This window comes from Oryctolagus cuniculus, chromosome 2 (assembly GCF_051225735.1).
Source record: "Oryctolagus cuniculus isolate XC-2025 breed Fujian yellow rabbit chromosome 2, ASM5122573v1, whole genome shotgun sequence".
NCBI classification, from domain to species: domain Eukaryota; kingdom Metazoa; phylum Chordata; class Mammalia; order Lagomorpha; family Leporidae; genus Oryctolagus; species Oryctolagus cuniculus.
Window position 1 is genome coordinate 135,117,397 of NC_142868.1, and position 19,902 is coordinate 135,137,298.

Genomic DNA, 19,902 nt, shown 5'->3' on the forward strand with positions numbered 1-19,902 from the left:
GATGGGTCTGCAGCTCAGCAGAGGTCAGCCAGAGACATGGACCAGGGAGCCAAGGCCCTGGGTGTGAACATGAACCCCCGAGCAGAAGGCATGAGCAGGAGGCGGCAGGAGCAAGGACTGAGCACAGGGTGGACAGAGGTGAGGCATGGGAGGGGCTGGGGGGAACTCAAAGACGCTGGAGAAGGGGTCACAGGTACTGAAATGAAGGGCAGGGGAGGGCATCACGGAGGGCATGGCCAGCAGACCAGGGAGCAGGTGAACCCAGGTGGGAGGCAGTCGGGTTTGGCCACAAGGGAGTGGCCAGTGGCTGGTGACCATGGGGGTAACTGTGGCATCCGCAGAGAGCAGAAGACTGGGAGGTGAAGCGGAGATGGATCTGGACGCCACACGGGAAAGGCTGTTGGGAACACAGGTTTGGCTTTTCCAGGATGAAGGGATCTTAAACATGACAAATGAGAAAGACAAATGGACAAACTGAAGGGATATGAACAAACAGCTCAGTGGGCCCTGCCTTATTGCGCTTTCCTGGGCTTGGGAGGCCCCGTCTCTGAAGCTGTAACCTGCCCAGGACTTGTCTGAAGACAGGTGAGCATCCTGGGGACAGCCTTTGTGACCAGCCCTCAAACTCCCTTCCTCTGGATTTTCCTCAATTGCAGAGGCCACAGAACGGCCTGGCCTGATTCCCACCCCTCAGGGGGTCTGGAAAGACCTGGAGCTGGCGCTGTCCCCTGTGTCTAGCCTCCAGTTCTCTGGCTGGGGAGCTGTAGATAGGGACCAGGGTCTGTCCCTAGCAAAGAGAGAAGATAATGGATTGACTGAATTCCAGCCCCCCATCCCCCCCGCCCCAGACTCCAAGCCTTGTACCCAGCTTGCTCTACCAACCCCCTGGGGGCCCCCAGAGTGGGAAACCACCGCTGTGGGTTCACAGGCTCTAGGGTTGGAGTGGATGCCCATGGCAATAAGAGAGAGACTTTTATTATTCCCATAGGGAAGGGAGGCACAGGGAAATCACTAGGAACTACAGCGGGCCTGGAAAATAAATTAAAACAGAAGCGCGTTGAAACAAAAAGGTCGAGAGGAACGGAGAGCCGCTGGGAGCTGCGGTGAGGGCGGCCCACCCGGGCAGGCAGGCTGGCTGGCAGGCTGGCAGGCTCTCCGTGGAGAAGGCCGAGTGGCCCCAGGCCTCAGCCAGCCCACTTCTTGTCCCCCTGTCCGTGGTGGCCCCAGGCGCCAAGCCTTGTGGGGCCGTGACTCGAGGCCTCCCCACAGCCTGGCCAGGGAGTGGCCGGAGTCCAGCTTGGGCCCCCCAGGGGCCTGGCCGGCAGCAAGCAGCACCCTGCCCTCGTGGGTTCATGGCAGACCCCTAGTCATTGGAGGTGACATCGATGTCCTCCCCGTTGGCCTGCTTCGTGGCGATGCGCCACCGGTTGATGTGGTGGGAGCCCTTCTTCTTCTGCTCCGACTCGGGCCCTTCCTCCTCCAGCTTCTGCCGTTTGTACTTGGTCCTCCGGTTCTGGAACCACACCTTCACCTGGGCCAGGGAGGGAGGGGCACCGGTGAGAACACCCTGAAGGCTCCCGAGCAGCCCCCGGGGCGCTCAGCACTTGAGCCAGGAGTCGTCAGGGACACTGAGGCTACACAGGGCCGGGGCTCCTGGGCCAGGGCCCTCTCTGCTGGCTGCCTTGCCAGATGCAGATTCCGCGGGGCAGGCAAAGCACACACGAGCCAGACGTGAAGGCAGCTCTCCGGTCCTGCTCCGAGGTCAGGAGGGGGCGTGGAGCTGCCAAACCTGTGGCCACAGCGAGGCAGCAGGGCAAGGAGCACAGGCTCTGCCCCATCCCTCGGCTTCTGGAAGGAGACGTGAGGATGGCGTCCTCCTGGCTGAAGGCACGAATGGTAAGCGAGAGAGGATGTGAGGAGCCATTGCATGGGCCCAGGGGGCTCAAGAGGGCCCCCAAGGCAGAAGGGACTTGGCTGGGTTACCGGGAGGCATTGTTCTCGCCGGGAGCAGAGGCCTACAGGGGCCGGACATGCTGCTGGAAGCTGCAACCTCACATGTTCTCTGTCCAGCCCCTCAGGGACCCTTGCTTAGCAACTGCACGTGGAACTGCAGGTGGAATTTCCCACACCAGAGAAGGGGCTGGCTGGGTGGAGCCCTGGTCCCTCGGGTGCCAGCTTCTCATGCCCCCTGGGGTATTCTGAAACCCACCGGTCAGCAGGACCCCACCCTCCTCACACACACAGGCCCGGGAAGGAGGCACAACTGCCACCCCACCTGTGCGACCCATCCAGGTGTGGGAGCAGGTGCCCCAGGAAGCAGCTGGAACACAGTGAGCATCCCCCCTCCTGCACAAGGCAGTGAGAGCCCTGGCAGAGGAGGGATGGGGCTCAAACTGAGAACTGAGACTGTGAGGTGGGAAGCAGGAAGGGGACGGGCAGGCAGCTCTATGATTCTAAGCCCACCTCTTCCAGGAAGCTTCCCCAGACTTGTCCCATCTCTCATTGTGCCCCTCTTCCCCCTCCTCTAGCAGTGCTGCTCAGTGCCCAGGACACAGCCTTCACCGTCCTCCTGTGCACGAGCTGGGAAGGCCACCCCCGCTCCCCAACTAGCCTCGTCGTCTGTGGACTGTGGACAGCCTCCCTCTGCAGCCTCCCACCAAGGTTCTTTGTGGGCCTTGCAGAGCCGGGCCAGGCAGGAGAAGCCTGGACGCTAAACCCTGGCTAAGTCCCACCCCTTCTGGGGCGTAAGACCCTCATCCTTGGGAGGAATGTTCTGAGGACCCTTGCAGCTCTGGGTGATTTGAGGAGAGTCTGGACAGTTTCTGGACATGCCCGCTCTCTATTCAGAACTGCAGCTGCTCGGGGCGGCCAAGCACCTCTGTCTGGCTGCAGCAGTGACTGCTGAGGGAGCCCTGGGTAGGGCTAAGGGCAGTTCTCAGAACAGCTGCCCAGTCCAGGCCCTGCTCCCTGAGACTGGGGGGAAAGCACAGTGGCAGTCTTAAAACCAGGCAGTGGGTAGCCCCAACTGGCCTGGCCTCCAGGCCCTGGGTCTCGTGCCCAGGTGTGCCCCCCCTCCCACGGAGCCCACACGCCAGGGCTCTCCCTCACAGTCCCCTTGCCAGGGTTTCCACGGCGCCATCTGCCCTGCCTTGACTTGAGAGGGTGGTGATGGGGCAGCTGGCAGAGGACAGGGAGGCTGTCCCTGGAGGAGAGGGTGCCAGTCTGGGCGGATGCAGTGACGGCAAGGGGCTTTCCCCCTCATTTCCAGGGTTGGGTTCAAACCTGTAGCCTGTGTGTCACCTTAGGTAGACAGGGGAAGGAGGCAGAGGCTGTGGGCACAGGGCTCATGGACTCCATGCCCGCCGGTCCTGTTCTCAGCACAGCCATCTGGCAGCCAGCCTGGCCCCCAGTCCCCGCCCCGAGCCTGCTGTGACTGTGCCAGCCAGTGGGCGGGTGAGCTCGCCCTGCCTCCTGGGTGTGACTCAGGGCTGGATGTGGGGCTGGGGCATCACTGCTGAGAAGCCCAGGTGGGCTGGCCGACGGTGGCCACCAGGTAATGGTGGGCAGCTCCAGGGACTGTGCCCCTTTCCACTCCTTTCTCCCTCCCACACAGCCTTCCTTCTGAGTTTCGTTTTAGGAAGGAGACTCCAGCAATCACACCAGCCTCTTGGGACAGCCCAGAGGCACGGAGAAGGATGACTTCCATGATGCAACTTCAGGCCAGCCCCAAGTGAAAGGTGACTGTCAAGATCTCCTCCATGAGAAACACTGGCATCGGGGCTGGCATTGTGGTGCTCTAGGTTATGACCCTGACACCCCATATTGGAGCATTGGTTCGAGTCCCGGCTGCTCCACTTCCTATCAAGCTCCCTACTAATGCGCCTGGGAAAGCAGAGGAAGATGGCCCAAGTGCTTGGGCCCCTGTAGCCATGTGGGAGACCCGGATGGAGCTCTGGGCTTCTGGCTTTGACCTGGTCATTGTGGCCATTTAGGGAGTGAACCAGCTGATGGAAGATAACTTTTTTTTTTTTTTTGACAGGCAGAGTGGACAGAGAGAGACAGAGAGAAAGGTCTTCCTTTTGCCGTTGGTTCACCCTCCAATGGCCGCCGTGGCCAGTGCGCTGCAGCCGGCGCATTGCGCTGATCTGATGGCAGGAGCCAGGTGCTTATCCTGGTCTCCCATGGGGTGCAGGGCCCAAGTACTTGGGCCATCCTCCACTGCACTCCCTGGCCACAGCAGAGAGATAACTCTCTCTTGTGCTTGGTCTCTCTGTCTCTCTCTCTTTATTTGACAGGTAGAGTTATAGACAGTGAGAGAGAGACAGAGAGAAAGGTCTTCCTTCCGTTGGTTCACTCCCCAAATGGCCACTACGGCCAGCGCTGCGCCTATCTGAAGCCAGGAGCCAGGTGCTTCCTCCTGGTCTCCCATGTGGGTACAGGGCCCAAGGACTTGGGCCATCCTCCACTGCCTTCCCGGCCACAGTAGAGAGCTGGACTGGAAGAGGATCAACTGGGACTAGAACCTGGCGCCCATATGGGATGCCGGCACCGCAGGTGGAAGATTAACCAAGTAAGCCACAGCGCTGGCCCGGTCACTGAACTCTTACTCTTTCAAATAACTGGTGTTTTTTTTTTTTTTTTTTTTTTTTTTTAAGCAAAGAAAAATCCTGAGGTCAGTGCAGCAGCTCTCTAGAAACAGACACCTAGAGCCCCTCCCAGGCAGCCTGGCTAGCTTCCGGGAAACAGCCTTGGACTGAGTGTCCAGATGCTGTTTACAAAGATAATAGCAGGGGGACGCTTATGCTACATGATATTAGTGGTAAAGCCAGCGCGCACAGTGTGATCACAACTGTGGAAAACGGAAACCTATGCGTAGGGGAAAAAAGACTGGAAGGAAATATACCCAAAGTAGAGGTGACTTTTCTTTTTTCTACTTCTCTGAATTTTCTTGGATGCTGATAACAACAGTGACCTTGTATCTGGATAAAGAAAAGGAACTGGAGTTTGAGTGTACTCAGAGGTCAGAGTGATGCCCCATCACCTCCCTAACCCAGCTGGGCAATTCTGGAGTCATCCCAGAGCCCCCTCCTAGAGGTCAGAGATCCAAGAAAGGAAGCAGCCGCACGGTGCAGCCTGCAGCTGCACAGGAGCAACCCCAACACCCTGCTCACTCCTCTCAACCCAGAAGGCACACTGGGCATCGTGGCTGGAGAACCCCCTTTCCCAACTTGGGCCCCTCTGGGTTTGGGGAGAGGTTCCTGTGGTCTCCTAAGACCCTACCTCTCTGAGCATCTCTGTTTCTTTTTATTAAAAAAAAAAGGATTTATTTTATTTATTTGAAAGACAGAGTCATGGAGAGACAGGGAGAAACAGAGGTCTTCCATCACCTGGTTCACTCCCCAAATGGCTGCAACATCCAGAGCTGGGCAAGGTCAAAGCCAGGGCCCAGAAGCTTCCTTTGGGTCTCCCACATGCAGAGGCCCAAGTACTTGGGCCATTATCTGCTGCTTTCCCAGGTGCATTAGCGGGGAGCTGGATCGGAAGTGGAGCAGTGCCCATGTGGGATGCTGGCATCACAGGCAGTGGCTCCACCCACAGGGCCACTGCACTGGCCCCCACATCTCATTTCATTGATGACCGGATCCGTCCAGGACTCTGCACTCACTCTTGCCTGAGTTTACCCAGCCTGGAATACGCTCTCGGACTTAACACCCTGCTTGAACATTCCTTGGGGGAGCTGCCCTGTCTCCTGTCCGTGCTTCCCTACTGGTACTTCATCTCATCTCCATCACAACAATCCAGAAGTGCACTCATTTATTTGCTCACACCTGTGTCTCCTCACCAGACTATTCGAATCTGGAGAACCAAAATGGTGTGGTACTCAGGTTTGGCATCCCAGTGCCCAGCCCAGAGGACCTGTTCCTTGGATGGTCATTCAGCTGGGCAGAGGTGAAGTGACCTAGCTCTAGGTAAGAGATGCCTTGGCTAGACCTAAAAACAGGATAAAATCGATAGAAAAGGGACCGAGGTCTGATCAGAAAAGGGGTTTGGGAGTGCTAAGTGCTAGAAAGATGGGAATTTTTTTTTTTTTTTGCTTAGTTTATTGGACATGCTTTGCAAGAGGGTCAGTTCTTAATTCTCCTCCACTTGTGGGGGCAGTTGGGGGAGGGAGACCTACTGTTGGGAGCAAGCAAGGGTGGGCTTGAGTCAGGCAGGATGAAGAAGTAAAGTTGAGGGCAGCCGTATGGTGCAGTGGTGAAGATGCGGCTTGGGACACCTGGATCCCATATCAGAGTGCCTGGTTCAAGTCCCCAGTCTGATTCCAGCCATGGCTAGGGCGCTCCCTGGGAGGCAGCAGGTGATGGATCAAGCAGTTGGGTCCCTGTCACCCACATGGGAGATGTGGATTGAATTACTGGCTCCTGGCTTTGGCCTGGACCATCTCTCAATGTTGCAAGCATTTGGGGAGCGGCCCAGCAGATGGAGGATATCTGTCTGCCTTTCAAATAAATAAAAATAAATAAAACTTGTTTTAAAAGGAAGGTGCAACTTCTGTGGATGAGTGAATAGGTGGATTTACTAGGGCACAGATGAATGTATGCAACTAATGAATGGAGGCATGCTTGTGTTATTACATAACTGAATGGACAAATGAACTAACAAGCAAACTACAGCCCCAGCCAATATTTCAGAGCTAATCAAATTTTATTTTTAAATAACATGGTGTTTTGGAAGAAGGAGATCTAGATCCTGTTTTTCACCTTTCTCTGGCTACCTTAGCTCATCACAAATGGAAGCATCTGTGGCTCAGGTCCCAGCAATTTCAGGTGAGTGACCTGTTCTGGAGTCCTGATATCTCTATCAAGGTCTTATTGGGGCTGACACTGTGGCATAGTGGGTAAAGCTGCTGCCTGTGGCACTGGTATCCCATATGGGCACCAGTTTGAGTCCTGGCTGCTCCACTTCTGATCCAGCTCCCTGCTAATGCACCTGGGAAAGCAGCAGATGATGGCACAAGTGCTTGGGCCCCTGCACCCATATGGGAGACCCGTAGAAGCTCCTGGCTCCTGGCTTCAGATTGGCCCAGCTCTGGCTATTGCAGCCATTTAAGGAGTGGACCAGTGGATGGAAGACTTTTCTCTCTGTCTCTCCCTCTCTCTGTAACTCTACCTCTCAAACAAACAAATAAAAAATCTTAAAAAAAAAATTCTTGCCTTCCTGACCTCCAACCTAGAATCCTATCCATCCTTCCAAGCCTTCAAGGTCTGTCCCTGCAAGGGGACTCCATCACTTCTCTTGTGTATGTCCCACAAGTGTGCGTGTTGTGCACTAAGTCTCCACCACTAAATGAGGAAACTCCAAGGCCAATCAATGGCCACATTTCTGCACCATTCCCTCCCCACCCCCACCCCCCAGCTCAGCTGAATTCACAGTCAGGCAATCAAGAAAAGCCTAATCAATCAAGAAAAGCTAATCTGTGCAGATTAGCCTGGAGCAACCAAATGCTTCCTCTCACTCCCCTTGAAGCCAAAGGACCCCCATACACATACACACACAGATGCACACTAGCTTTGTGCACTCCAGGGCCTGGGACTGCCTCAGGCATCTGATGTGGACCTATGACACCACCTGAGCTTTAGGCATCCATCACACTAAGCCTATGCCTGCCCCACGGTGTGGGCACACACAGTTACACATATAAAAACACACACACTTACTGCACTGAGAGCTCCGATCTGACCCAGGCCTGGGTCTCCCCAACCAGCCCTCAGCACTGAATGTTGAGTGGGTGTCTTCCTGATCAGACGCCAGGGCTGCACCACAGCTGTGAGTAACAACTAATCAGAACCAGGAGGGAAGACTGGCCCTTGCCCAAGGCCCTCCTCTCCACTTCCCGGATTGACCCGCTGGTCATCCCAGCACACATCCCCCACTCCACACTAAACGTAAGCCCTATTCCAGGCTTCCCACCTCCCAGCACTCCTGGAGTTTCGGATTAAGAACTCAACCACACATGGATCTGCTTAACCTTCCCAGGAGTATTCATCCACAAAGGGATGTCTGCATCATTTAAATAAACAACTAGTGAACATGCAAGGACAGATAGAATGAGGGGGACGGGAGGGGACAGTGACAGCAGAGAGCAAGGGGACTGACAGAGAAAGCATTCAGAATGTGTGTAGAATCGAGAGTCATGCTCATTCACTGGGTACCTGTTTATTGAGCATCTATTCCTGCTGGGCATTGAGCTGGGCCCGGCGGGAGACAGACAGGCTTGGTCTCTGCTTCTCCCGGCCAAGATGCTCAGCTCCATTCATCAGAACCACCCAGAGAGCTCTTTCAGAATTTCTTCCTGGGCCCCATCAAGCGAGTCTCCGAGGAAGGCTATGGATCTGTATTTGAAGGTCACCTTGCAAGATGAATGCAGCTGGCATTTAGACCTTACAAACTGCACAATGACAGCAAAGTTTGACCACACACGGTGATAGGTGGGGGGCACATGGTGCGTGCTGAGAACACAGAGGAGGGGTTATTCAGAAACAGAGAAGGAGACTGTAGGTGGGCCTGAGAGAGTCGGGGCTGGAGAGAAATCCTGCAGCTGACTTGGTCCAGTGGCACAAGGTACAGTAATGAGGCCCCAGAGAGAAGACAGAGCCCGAGCCAGCGGGACGATAGACGACCATGAGCAGACACGCAAACACCATGGCTGGTGCTAGATAGCTCTACAGAGATGCAAGTTCAAGATAGATAGTGGACACGCACAGTACGAAACAGATGACAAACAGGTGATCAACAGATGGGTGGATGGGAGTTACTGTGAGGAAGAAAAACATGTAGCAAACAGGAAATATAAATTAACCAGCCTGGGGGAATGGTTTAAGGAAAGCAGAGGAAGTAGAAGGCCAGATCTGAGACAGCTATGTGTGGAGGCCAGATTAGAGAGCTCTGAGAAGTAAGCACAGACACTGGCAGGAGAGACGCAGGGCAGGGGCTGGTGGAGGGAACTGACACTTGACAAACAGCTGATGGGGGACAGGTAAGCTCCTATGGCGAATGCCAAGAGGTAGATGGCGGTCACTGGTTAACTAACAGATTCAAGCAAGTCGCAAGGGCCACAGGAGACGGCTCTGGTGATGGAGAGGGAACATGGAGCCGAGGAGACACTCAGGTTTGGGCCTTCCTGTACACTAACTCTACCTCTCTACCTGTTAGTTTAAGCAAAGGGAAGAGAAGGGGCCTGGGGATGGGAATCAATATGTAAGTTTACATAAGGTGCCTCTAATCCCTAAACAACCTAATCCTGGATGAGGAAGGCAGAGTAGCCTGCCCAGGGTCACACAGGCAGTGGGCAGCGGGGCAGGGGCCTGAAATCAGGCCAGCTCTCCACCTCAGGGTGCTCTTTAGGGAAGACAGCAGCCGCAAGGCGCACCCCCGGGCTCACACCTCCCATAGTTCTCTATTTTTTGTTGCTGCTGCACATGCAAACGCAGCTCATTTAGAGATGGAGCAAGATCAGCCCCAAGTTTTCATGGTTAGCGAAGCTGGACTCAGTGCATCATTTAAATCTGTGCTTGAAGCATCTCATAAAAAAAGGGGAAAAAACCCAATCGCTGGATTTACTAACTGGCACTGGTGGCAGCCAATATTGACAGTTAGATTCAGTTTGAAAGAAAGTTCATTAACAATGCTCTCACTGAGATAAAAAACTGAAAGTTTAGAAACAATGACATTATTTCAACAAGAACTCATCTGTAGGTGGTGGGATTACAAACCATTCTGTTTTCTTTCACTTCTGTAATTAAAATTTAATAAATATTACTTTTTAAGCGAAGTTAATTATAAACACCACTCTTAAGTTGACACCTCGTCTCAAACAATAATTTTAAAACACTGCTTGCCAGGAAGGAGATGAGGGTGTTATTTTATTAGCTTAAGTTTAACACGGTTTTCTTTCAACGTTTTTTAAAATTAACTCTCTTGTGTGCTGCATGCTTTTCTTCTGCAGTTACAACAGCCCAGCTCCTGCGGTAGAGCTGGGCGCCATGAGCTGGGGGTTAAGTGGAACGGCCACGATCGACCAAAACCGGGACCACAGCACCAGAGGCGGGGCCGGCGGCCGGGGGTAGCTGGGGTCTAGACCCTCCCGCGAAGCCCCTTCTTATCCTAGCCGCCCACGGGAGGCCCCAGGCCGCTCCCCCCGGCCAGAGCCAGGCGCCTCTAGCCGTCTGGTGGTAGGGTCGAGACGAGAAGAGGACTGCAGGAGGATGCCCACGGGACCGCCAGCTCACCTCTCCCGTTGGAGAGAGGAGCTGGCGGAGGCGGGGAAGGCCCAGTCCTCCGGGCAGCAACCCGGCCGAGGCCGCTCGCCTGCTCGGCCGCTCCGCCTGCCCCATGCCCTGGCCCGGGAGGACCCAGCGCCCAGGCGGTGCTGGCGGGCAGCATTTGTGACTTGTGAACCGCAGCCCGTCCTCACCGTGAACCCAACCCTGCCTTCCTCTTCGCTCCCATCTAATTCTTTCAAAATATATATATATTTTTTTCACTTAAATTATCAGCTACAAAAATACTCTACGATAACTGCCATTTTATCCAGCTCGAATCCCTCCGTCAGCGAAGGTGCTTTTTCCTCCCCGGCCTTCACGGCCACTGAACGCGGTGCCCGGGTTCCCAGGGCCCACTGCCCGGTCACTGTCAGGCCCCTGAGGCCCGCGACGCGCACGCACCGGGGCTTCCGGAGCCCACGCAGCCCGCCTGCGCGGGAGCAGGGCCACGCTCGGAGCCCACGCGGGAGTGGCCCGCCGTGGCCGAGCCCCTCGGCTTCTGACGCTGCTAGCCCGGGATGCCAGGTCGTTCTCCCCACCAGCCGCACGCCCTGGCGGGCAGCCGCGAAGGCAATGCGGGGAAGGCCCGCTCATTCAGCGGCACGGGGAGCGCCCCAGGGCCGTGGCGAGGGAGGGACTGCAGAATCCCAGCACTGGGACCGGCTCCCTTGGACGCGGTGCTGCCCCCTGGTAGCCTGGCGCCCCCTCGGGGGGGCTTTGGGAGCCGGATTTCCAAGTGCGGATTTTTATTTACTCTGCCTCCGGCGGAGTCCCGACTGCAGCCTCTACAGCCTAACCGCCAGCGCAGAGAAGGGGCTCCAAAGACAGAAGTGGGCCAGCGCCGCCGTGGCGGCCTTTGGAACCAGGCGGAAGAGGACTCGGGGCCAGGCTAGGGGACGCGGGACCCGGCTGCACCCGCCCACCCGCCCGCCGCCCGCCGCGGCCTCCTCCACCCGCGCCCCAGGTGCCCTGCCGGGCGCAGGGCAGGCCGCAGCCGGGGCTGAGCGTTACCTGCGTCTCGGAGAGGCTGAGGCTGCCGGCCAGCTGCTTCCGCTCGGCGCCCACCACGTAGTGGTTCTTCTCGAAGGCGCGCTCCAGCCGCAGCAGCTGCGAGGGCGAGAAGGCCGTGCGGATCCGCTTGGGCTTGCGCGCGAAGGGGCCGTGCAGAAGCAGCCCGTCCTGGGGCACGTCGCTCGCTGCGGCCGCGCCGCCGACGGCAACACAAGCGGGTGCAGACAGAGAGAAGGGGCAGGGGCGCGTGAGCCGCCGGGGCGCCGGCCCAGCTCGCCCCCAGCCCCTCCGAGCGCTCCGCCACCCGCTTCAGTCCTTAACACCCGCACCCGACCTCTCCCCTTTCCCTCGCGCCGCCGAGGTCCTTCCCCCTCCCCAAGCCTCTCCGCCCTCGGAGGGCTGCCCTGGCTCGGGACGCGCGGAATCGCTGCTCTGCGGCAGGGCACTCGGGAACCCAGAGTGGACCTGGGGCCTAGTAAGCCCCGACCGGCCCCCAAACCCACACAGCCAAAGAGGCCAAGGGCTGGCAAGTGCCTCTTGCCTCCTTTCCCTCCCTTTTCCAGCGGCGCTGCCCCGACCCCCAGCCCCAACGATTTGCTCATAGATGTCCAAGCATCTCCCTGCAAGAACGGACAGGACTGGGTGTCAGGAAGGTGATGAGGGAGCCCCGTGAGACTGTGGTGCACACACGCCACACACAGATTCAGGAGCTAGAGGGTCTCCAAGCGCTCTCCCTTCACACTTGCTTAAACTAGTCTTGCAGCTAAACCCTCTTGCTACCAGCCCGCTGGAAACACCTGCCAACAGGCCCAGGCTTGACGGCCTGAGCCTCCAGGTCAACTCAGCAGGCAGCTTCTGGAGGCCTCCAGGGAGAGGACTCCTTCCCCTTCACCCTCTCTCCAGGGAAACCCCCAGCTCCAGGTAACTTAATGCTATCTGGTGCGGAAAGGCCCTGCCTCATCCCTGAATCCTGCATGAGTATTTAGATGTCATCGTTCTGATAGGTACAGATATATTGGTTTCTGCAGGGCCTGTGTACATAGGTGCTGCAGCCCCCTTCCCTCTTACTCGCCCATCTTCTGTGATGGATTTTAGAGCGGCGCGGCCCCTTGACAAATGCTGGCCATCCTGGGGACTCAGCTGCCACGCACAGGAGAAGGGACCAACACGGAACTGGATAGTGCTGGGGCTAGGGGTTAGGAGCGACAAAAGCCAAGCCACTGTCCTCGAAAACCCCTCAAGAGGCCCTCTCGCCATCTCTAGCCCAGTGGCTCAGGCTCACAGACTCAAACAAGCCCAGACAACACCACCTAGTCCCTGACCCACCCACAACACACAGCCCTGGTGGAATGTTTCCACTGATGAGATTGATCCAGTTCATTCATTCCACAATGGCCACTGGCTTGACTCAATCTGACCTGTTGTTTTGCTCTGAAGACAATTATCTGGATAATTCAGGTGCCATCTCCCATCCCTGGAAACTTCAATGTAAGTGAAGCAGAGGCACCCGATTGAGAAACTGTTGTAAAAACTCCCCAGGTACCTGCTCCTCTGCTGGTGGGGACTGCCTAACCTTGGCCTTCTCCAAGACCCCTGGGCTTGGGATACCCACACAGGCTGATTGCATCACTGGGGTTTTCTGTGGAACAGGGTTGCCCATACTGAAAGGCCTACAGCCTCTGTGAGAGGAAGGCGGCGGCGGGGGGGGGGGGGTGTCCAGCCAGTGTCACTGCCCTCAAAGAACCTTATCCATTTCACGTGGTTGGACCTATGCTACTAGCAAAGGGGAGGGCACTGAGTCACGGGTGCTGGACGAGGGACACCTGAGCCTCACAAGTTTAACTTGGGGTGGTGGAGAGGACAGAGAATGAGGGAAAGTGGCCTGGCAGAGAGAGGGAAGAGGCAGAAAAAGCCCCATGAGGGGGACGAACGTCTCTGGGGTGGGGACCCGTTTGACAGGCCAGGGGAAGGTGTTGGAGCTGAGTGGGGAGCAGACGCTTCTTGTGGGTGTTAACAATGGATTGCCTCAAAAATCACCATTTTTCTGAGCCCTGGTGAAGTCCCAACAGCGGTGTCCTCTGGACAAATGAACCAGCGAGGGAGGGAGAGCGCCTAGCACAGCCCAGCATCCCCTCTGGGCATGTGTCACCTGTATGGTGGAGTGGAGTGCTCTGTGTTTGTCTTTAAAAATTCAGGCTGGCTGGAAGATAGAAGTCCCTTTGCCTCCAGTCTGGAGGGTTTAGGGGACAGCCAGGTTGCTTGGGCTCTACCCCACTGAGGCAGGCCCCAGTTCGTTGTAAATATCCTGTCGTTGGGGGCAGCATGTGTCCCACACTCTGTGTCCACATGCACCTGCAGAAACAGGGTTCCTGCTAACTCAGGCACGAAGCTGCAGCGGGAGGATGGACAATTATTCAAGATGCTGATACGTGATGACAGGCTATTTCATTCAAAAAAAAAAAAACAGCAGAGCTTTCTCTGTAGGAAAAAGGATTGCTTAGTACAAAACTAAGCATCTTGAGGCAGTGATCAGTTGCTAGGTGTCAGTAGGGACAAGAGTGGAGTGTGGGGGGGCCTAGGCACCTGGGCCCCTCTCCCTGTGATCTGTGGGACGTGGTCCCTCCCTTCCTATCACGACTTTAGTGTCCTTGAACAGGAGCACAGGGCACAGTAAGCTTAGGCCTGGGGTGCTGCCTGTTTGAATACAGTACTTGCCGGCTATGAGAAGGGGCTGTGAGTGCTGGCCAAGCACAGGTGGAAAAGTGGAAGAGAACTGGCACAGCCTTCCCTGGAGCTAGGAACTGACTCCCATCCCACTGTTCTCTCTGTGGGATGGCCTGAGGTGGGAACGGGAATCCAAAGTGCTCAGGGCTTGAGCTGCAGTTCCTGCTGGAGAGGAGCTGGCCAGGAGCTTGAGGCTGGATGGCAGGGCGGAGGGCGCTGGGGCTAGGACACAGAGAAGCAGCCCAAGCAGCTGAGATAACCATTCCCTTTCCTCCTGCAGGAACAAAAGCCCCCTTTGAAGACCGGCCCAGTTACCATCACAGGTCAGGAGGGCTGGTCTCCCACAGCCCCCACCCAACACTGCTCCCCTGCCAGGAAAGTTCCCGAGCTCCAGGAAACTGCACCGAAATGCGGGCCTCTCGAGCAGCCCGGGGCTTCGGAGGCTTGGCCGTTCCACACTCGCTGTTCCTCCTCCCGAGCCTGGCACATTCGAGAAGCCGCTTCCCCGCGCTCTGGACTGCACTGCCCACAAGCGCGGCGCACAGAACTCAGACATGTTCCTTTTCGTTCCTGTAGGGTTTCGTTTCTTGCATTAAAACCGGGCTGAAATGAGCATCGCAGAGACCCGGTTCTCTAGAAAACGCGGCGCCGGAGGGCCCGGGACGGCTCGGTTCCCAGCGTTGAGGCCGGGCGGGGACCAAGGGTGCACAGCCGCCCGGGAGCGGATCTGTCTGCCGTGGTGACGGTGGGTCCCAACCACGGCGGAGACACCGAAAACATCCTCCAGTTCCCGACAGGTTTCCGAGTTCAAAAATGCGGCTACACCAGACGCAGGGTTCTTGAGAAGAAATCCAACCGTTTGTGCAACTCCACCGCGTACTCGTTGGAACTGGTGGCTCACGGAGCAGCAGCAGTTTCTTAGAGGGTTTTTGCGGAGAATGGGTCTGGCCTCGCCTAGCTGGGGATGCTCTGAGCCAGAGCTGGAACCCTTGCCTGGCGCTCCCAGCTCTTGAGCCGCGAGCCCGCGCAGGGGAGGCTGGAGGCGCGACAGGCGGCGCCGCACGAAAGGCACGGGGTTCCGGATCCGAGGCGCGGGGCGCCGCCTGGGAGGCCACCTCCGGACCAGAGTAGCTGCTGGAAGCCACAGGGCTGAGGCCCCGCCTCACCTTGCCCTTGGTGCCTCTGTCTCCCCGGTGGTTCCCTACCCACCGGACGGCGGGACTCACACACCGCGCGGAGACTACAAGTGTGCCAGTGGGTTTCAGGCTGCAAGACCTAGGCTGTGGCTGAAGCTCCCGCGCTATCCGGGCAGTTAGCAGAATTCTGAACCAAATCGCATTTTATTGGCAAACAATAATTTGTAAGTGACAGGAACTTTTGCCTAAAGTGGCTGAGGCGTTAGGATTTGTGATTGTTTTTGCTTTAATTCGGATTTGGGCAAATCTCAATATCCAAGAGAAGACTTTGCTCACAAAAATTCTTGTTCATTCAAGTTATTGTAGTCTTGGCTTTGGTGGGATCCGCTGGGCAACTATCTACTGACAAGGTGGGACTGAGAAAATCGTTTGATAAATCAGGACAGGCAGAGGACTTCTGTAAACCAGTCAAGCAGCTACAGCCAAAGATTCAATAGATCACTTTTCTTTGATTATCTAAGTAATTGTACCCCCCATCTAATTTACTTTGGCAGTGTGGACCTGGCTTGCTCAGATCGGCTGTGAGAGCCGAAGCCCAACCTTGTCCCTTTTTCAGTTGTTTCACAGAAAAACAGGGTTAGCCAGTTCTGAGCGGTGAGGAATCACAGGGCTGGGGTCCCGTCTACACTGACAAAATAAAACTGGGAACCGAAGCAATTACTGCACAGATCAAGGCCGGTCTTAAGAAAGAAAGAAAGAAAAACAAACTCCAACAAATTCAAGGAAGAAAACGAACTCCAACAAATCCAACTGTCTTTTCTTTTCGAAAGTCAGATAATTGGGGTGTGTGTGTGGGTTAGGCCAGTGGGGGATCTTAATTAGTCAGCCAGCGGCGGCCGGGTACAGACCTGGGGACTAGGGCTGGCTACGACTTTAAAAGCAAGCCCTGGGGCCCCCTCCCCCTGCTCTGGAGGACTCGGGTCGGTCCCGGCAGCCGAGCAGGCGGTGCAGGAAGCCAGTTTGCTCACAGCAAACCTTGCCCACCCCGGGCCTCAGAGGCACGTGTGACTTGGAGAAGTCGGGCCAGGGTTGCTGAGAAACATCCCGAGCCAGCGCAACACCCCACACTGAACATTAACTCTCCAGGTGCCCTCCCCGCTGCCCCCGCATCTCACAGAGCCCGGGCGCGCGGGTGGACTTTCCCCTGCCCCGACGCGCCAGCGAGGTCTGAGCCGTGCGCGTTGGTGTCGGCCGAGCGAGCGTAGTACGGTTCCGGCTCAGGCCAGCGCCGAGGGAAGGCGGCGGGAGCTGCGCTCTCGGGGTTGGGACTGGTTCATTAGCTAGAGAGAGGCAGGCAGGCCGCGGGAGGGCCCGAAGAGGCTCGCAGGATGCGCCTGGGCTGGGCGTCCAGACTGGTCTCTTTCGTGGGAAAGCCTGGAGGTCGCCACCTGGCTCTCCGCCTGGGACCAACGAGGCAGAGGAGCGCGCGGGCGGATCCGGCGGGGCTTTTTCCCGGTTTGGGAATCGACCTCGGCGGACCTGCTACCTTCTCCGCAACAACTTCTGAACAGCCCCCGCGCGCCCCCGAGCCTCCCTCGCGTCCCCGTGGCACGGGCGCCGGCCAGCCTCCTCGGCGGGCACAGCGTGGGCACTCACCCTGGAAGCGGTGGCCGAAGAAGCGGTTCCGCAGGACCCAGGGGTAGAAGTGGAGAGGGTCCCGGTGCTGGGCGCCGAAGAAGGAGTGCGGGGGTTGCAGCGGGGAGGCGCCCAGCTGGTGTGCTGGGTGCACGGTCAGCGCGGGGTGGTTCATGGCTTCGGGGAACACGAGCTCCGGCCCTCCGTAGAGCGAGCGGCCAGCACCCGCGGCAGCTGCGGCGGGGAAGCCGCTCACGAAGGCCGCCTCGGCCGCGCTGGGGTGAGGGTAATTGAGCGCCGTGGGCCGGAGCGGTTCCTCCGAGGCGGCTGCCGCCAAGGGATGGGAGCCCGCGCCCCCGCCACCAGTGCCGCCGCCAGTGCCACCGTCCTTGGCCACCAAGGACTCGATAGTAAAGCCGCGCTTGGCCGCGGGCTGGAACATGGTCGCGGGCTCCGGAGCCGTGCGAGGCGGCCGGGCTCCGGGGAGCGCTCCGCGTCCTGGCGCTGCCGCCGTGCGGGGTGTGCACCCAGCCAGGCACATGCACACACACCCGCACCCGTCACCTCCCCCGCCCGCCCGCTCGCGCTCGGCCCCCGCCTGCGAGCCGGGCGCCGAGCGGCCAAGGGTGTGCGAGCGAGCGAGCGAGCGCGCGCGGAGTGGGGCCACCGCGCACGGCCGGGAGCGTCGGCCCCTGCGGCCGAGCGGGCAGCTCCCAGAGCCGGCACTGGCGCGGGTTCGCTGCGGTGCCTCGAGCTGCCTCTCTGACCGGAGGGCTGAGCCCAGCTCCCTCCCTTCCAAGTCGCGCCGGGACCGACCCCCGCCCTCGGTCCTTCCAGCACTGCCCTACGGGGCCTCGGCCGCCTCGCAGCGAGGCGCGAGTTAGCCGGCACCTGCCCGGCACTCGCCCATTGGCCGCCGCTCACCTGCCCCAAGGTGGGGGGCGGGGCGGGGCGGGGCGAGGGACCGCGGGTGGGGAGGGAGCCCGCAGTCGGAGGCAAAAGCCGGACTGGAACCTTGGCGGGGCGGTCCAGCTGCCGCCCCCTACTCCCACCCCGGCCCCTGGCCCCGCCACTGGCTGCTGGGGACTCCGCCCTTCGGGGGAGTCTGGCTGCCTCCCCAGCCGTCTGGGTCGCCGTGGAGCCCAAGAATGCGCTCAAAGGCCCTGGGGCTTGGGGGTGATACTACACACACACACACACACACACGCACAGGCACACGCACCCACACAGCCCTCCCCGGCGTGTAACTGAGTTGAACCTTCCCCAGGTCGCCTCGAGACGTCGTCTCAGAGAACTCGGATGCGAACGTCGCGGGGGTGTTTGGGGTCCAACAGAGCGCTCTGCCGGAGACCCCGCTCCCTGCTCTCTGACCTCCAGACCCTCCCGCTCACCACCAGCGCTGTCCGGAGCCGCCGTGCGAAGCCGTGGCCCTGCTCCCGAGGTTTCTCGTTTCTTGGATGTCACGGGGACAGCTCCGGAAAGGAGGACGTGCGTCTTCTTCCGAGCGTGCTGGCAGGGAGCAGCACCCGGGCCGTCGCCCCGCAGCCCTCCGGCGGCGGCAGAGCCTTTCCCCAGCCTCGGCGCGGCGGCGCGCTCAGACTCGGACTCCGGGCCTCAGCTCGCGGGGCTCTGCCTTCCTCGCCTTCTCTGGCTGTGGGACTCAAGTGTTCGCCGGTCGAACCAGGCTGGGGTCTCGGGGACATTGTGTCTTAAATTGGAGCTGGCAAAGCAGCCTGCGCCGGCGCCCGGGAGGTCCCGAAACGCAGCAGCAGCCTGGCCTCTCCGACCTTCGCCGTCCACCCGCGGCCGCGGAGCAGTGGCCAAGTGCGCTCCGGCCGGCTTCCACGCGGTGCGCTGATTCCCCGGGGAGAAAAGGGAGGTAGACTGCGAGAACCAGAACGCCGCAAACTTTTCCACCCGGGCCTTCCCCGCCGCAAGGAAACACCTCGCCGAGGCCTAGGAGGGCGCTGGGCGGTCGTGGGGAGACTGGGACCCGGACCTTGCCGGGGCGCCGCGGGGAGGGGACCACAGCGAGTTCCGCTGTCCTGCCGCTGCCGGGGTCAACCAGAGTGGCCGGAGCACTGCCCGGGCGCCGCGTAACTCTGCGGGGACTCCAGGCCGGGTCTTGGCAGCGATCGGCCTGAGCGCCGAGAGACTTGGTCCGGGAGAGCGCTCCGGGCGCCCTTGCAGCCACAAAGCAGGTTAAAGTCTATTTTCCACTCGACTGCCCCGAAAAGCCCCCGCGCGCCGACGCCGCCGTTCCGGCCCCCTTGGGCGAAGTGGAAGGGGGCGACGAGAGGAGGGGGCGGCAGGGAGGCCGCACCCTGCAGCCCTTAGCGTCCAGGGCAACCCGAGGCCGGGCACCGCGGAGGCGCCCCTTGAAATGCCTTCGAAAGGAATTTTTACCGAATCCGCGGGGAGCGCTCGCGTCTCCTTCACTGGCCTCTCCGGATCATTTCCGGATGTGATCGAATTGCCTCCTCTCGATTTTGTCTTAAGCTGTCTATACCACCCCCGACTCCCTGCCCCCCCCCCATTCCCTTATCTTTTGCCCACCCCTTAGTCTTTGAAAAGGAGGCGCGCGGCCGGGAGAAGGACCCCACTGGGCCACACCACTATAGGGGCGAGGCTGTGGAGCTAGGCAGAAGCGCCAGCCGCGGAACCAAGAGCCTGGGAGGTGACCGGGTTCTGCGCGCGCGAGGTCCCCGCACTCACGCGAGTTCGGGTTAGATAAACAGGGCCCGGGCCTGTGCTCTGCTGCGACAGACCTAGTGCTGGGCGCTGCGCCTGAGAAATCAGTAGCCCTGGAAAGTTGAACTGGCCCCGGGGCCTCGTGCCCTAGCCCAGAGGCAGTCTCCGCCTTCTCCCGGCACCGAGGGGCTGCCCAGGGCCGCGGACTGGCTGAACTGGGCGGGTTCCGGAGTTTGGCATCTACCCGACCATTCCCTAGACTTCTGCCTGCCCTGGCCACGTCTGTTTTCCTACGTACTGCTCTGGGTGCACGTGTCCGTATCCAAATCCATAGACTTTTATAATAACACCTTCTCTGCGGTGCTTTCCAAAGACACCCAGCT

At 58.9% G+C, this 19,902-nt stretch overlaps 1 protein-coding gene across 1 annotated transcript; it reads right to left on the minus strand.

The window, feature by feature from the left end:
* Positions 1–964: 964 nt before the first annotated feature.
* Positions 965–18,197, minus strand: EMX1 (empty spiracles homeobox 1). The gene is made up of 3 exons (XM_051837507.3): positions 16,850–18,197; positions 11,334–11,518; positions 965–1,531 (listed from the first exon to the last, which is right to left on the minus strand). The coding sequence occupies exons 1-3, from the start codon at positions 17,367–17,369 to the stop codon at positions 1,364–1,366; spliced, it is 873 nt and encodes a 290-aa protein (XP_051693467.1). The 5' UTR covers positions 17,370–18,197; the 3' UTR covers positions 965–1,363.
* Between the last annotated feature and the right edge of the window lie 1,705 nt (positions 18,198–19,902).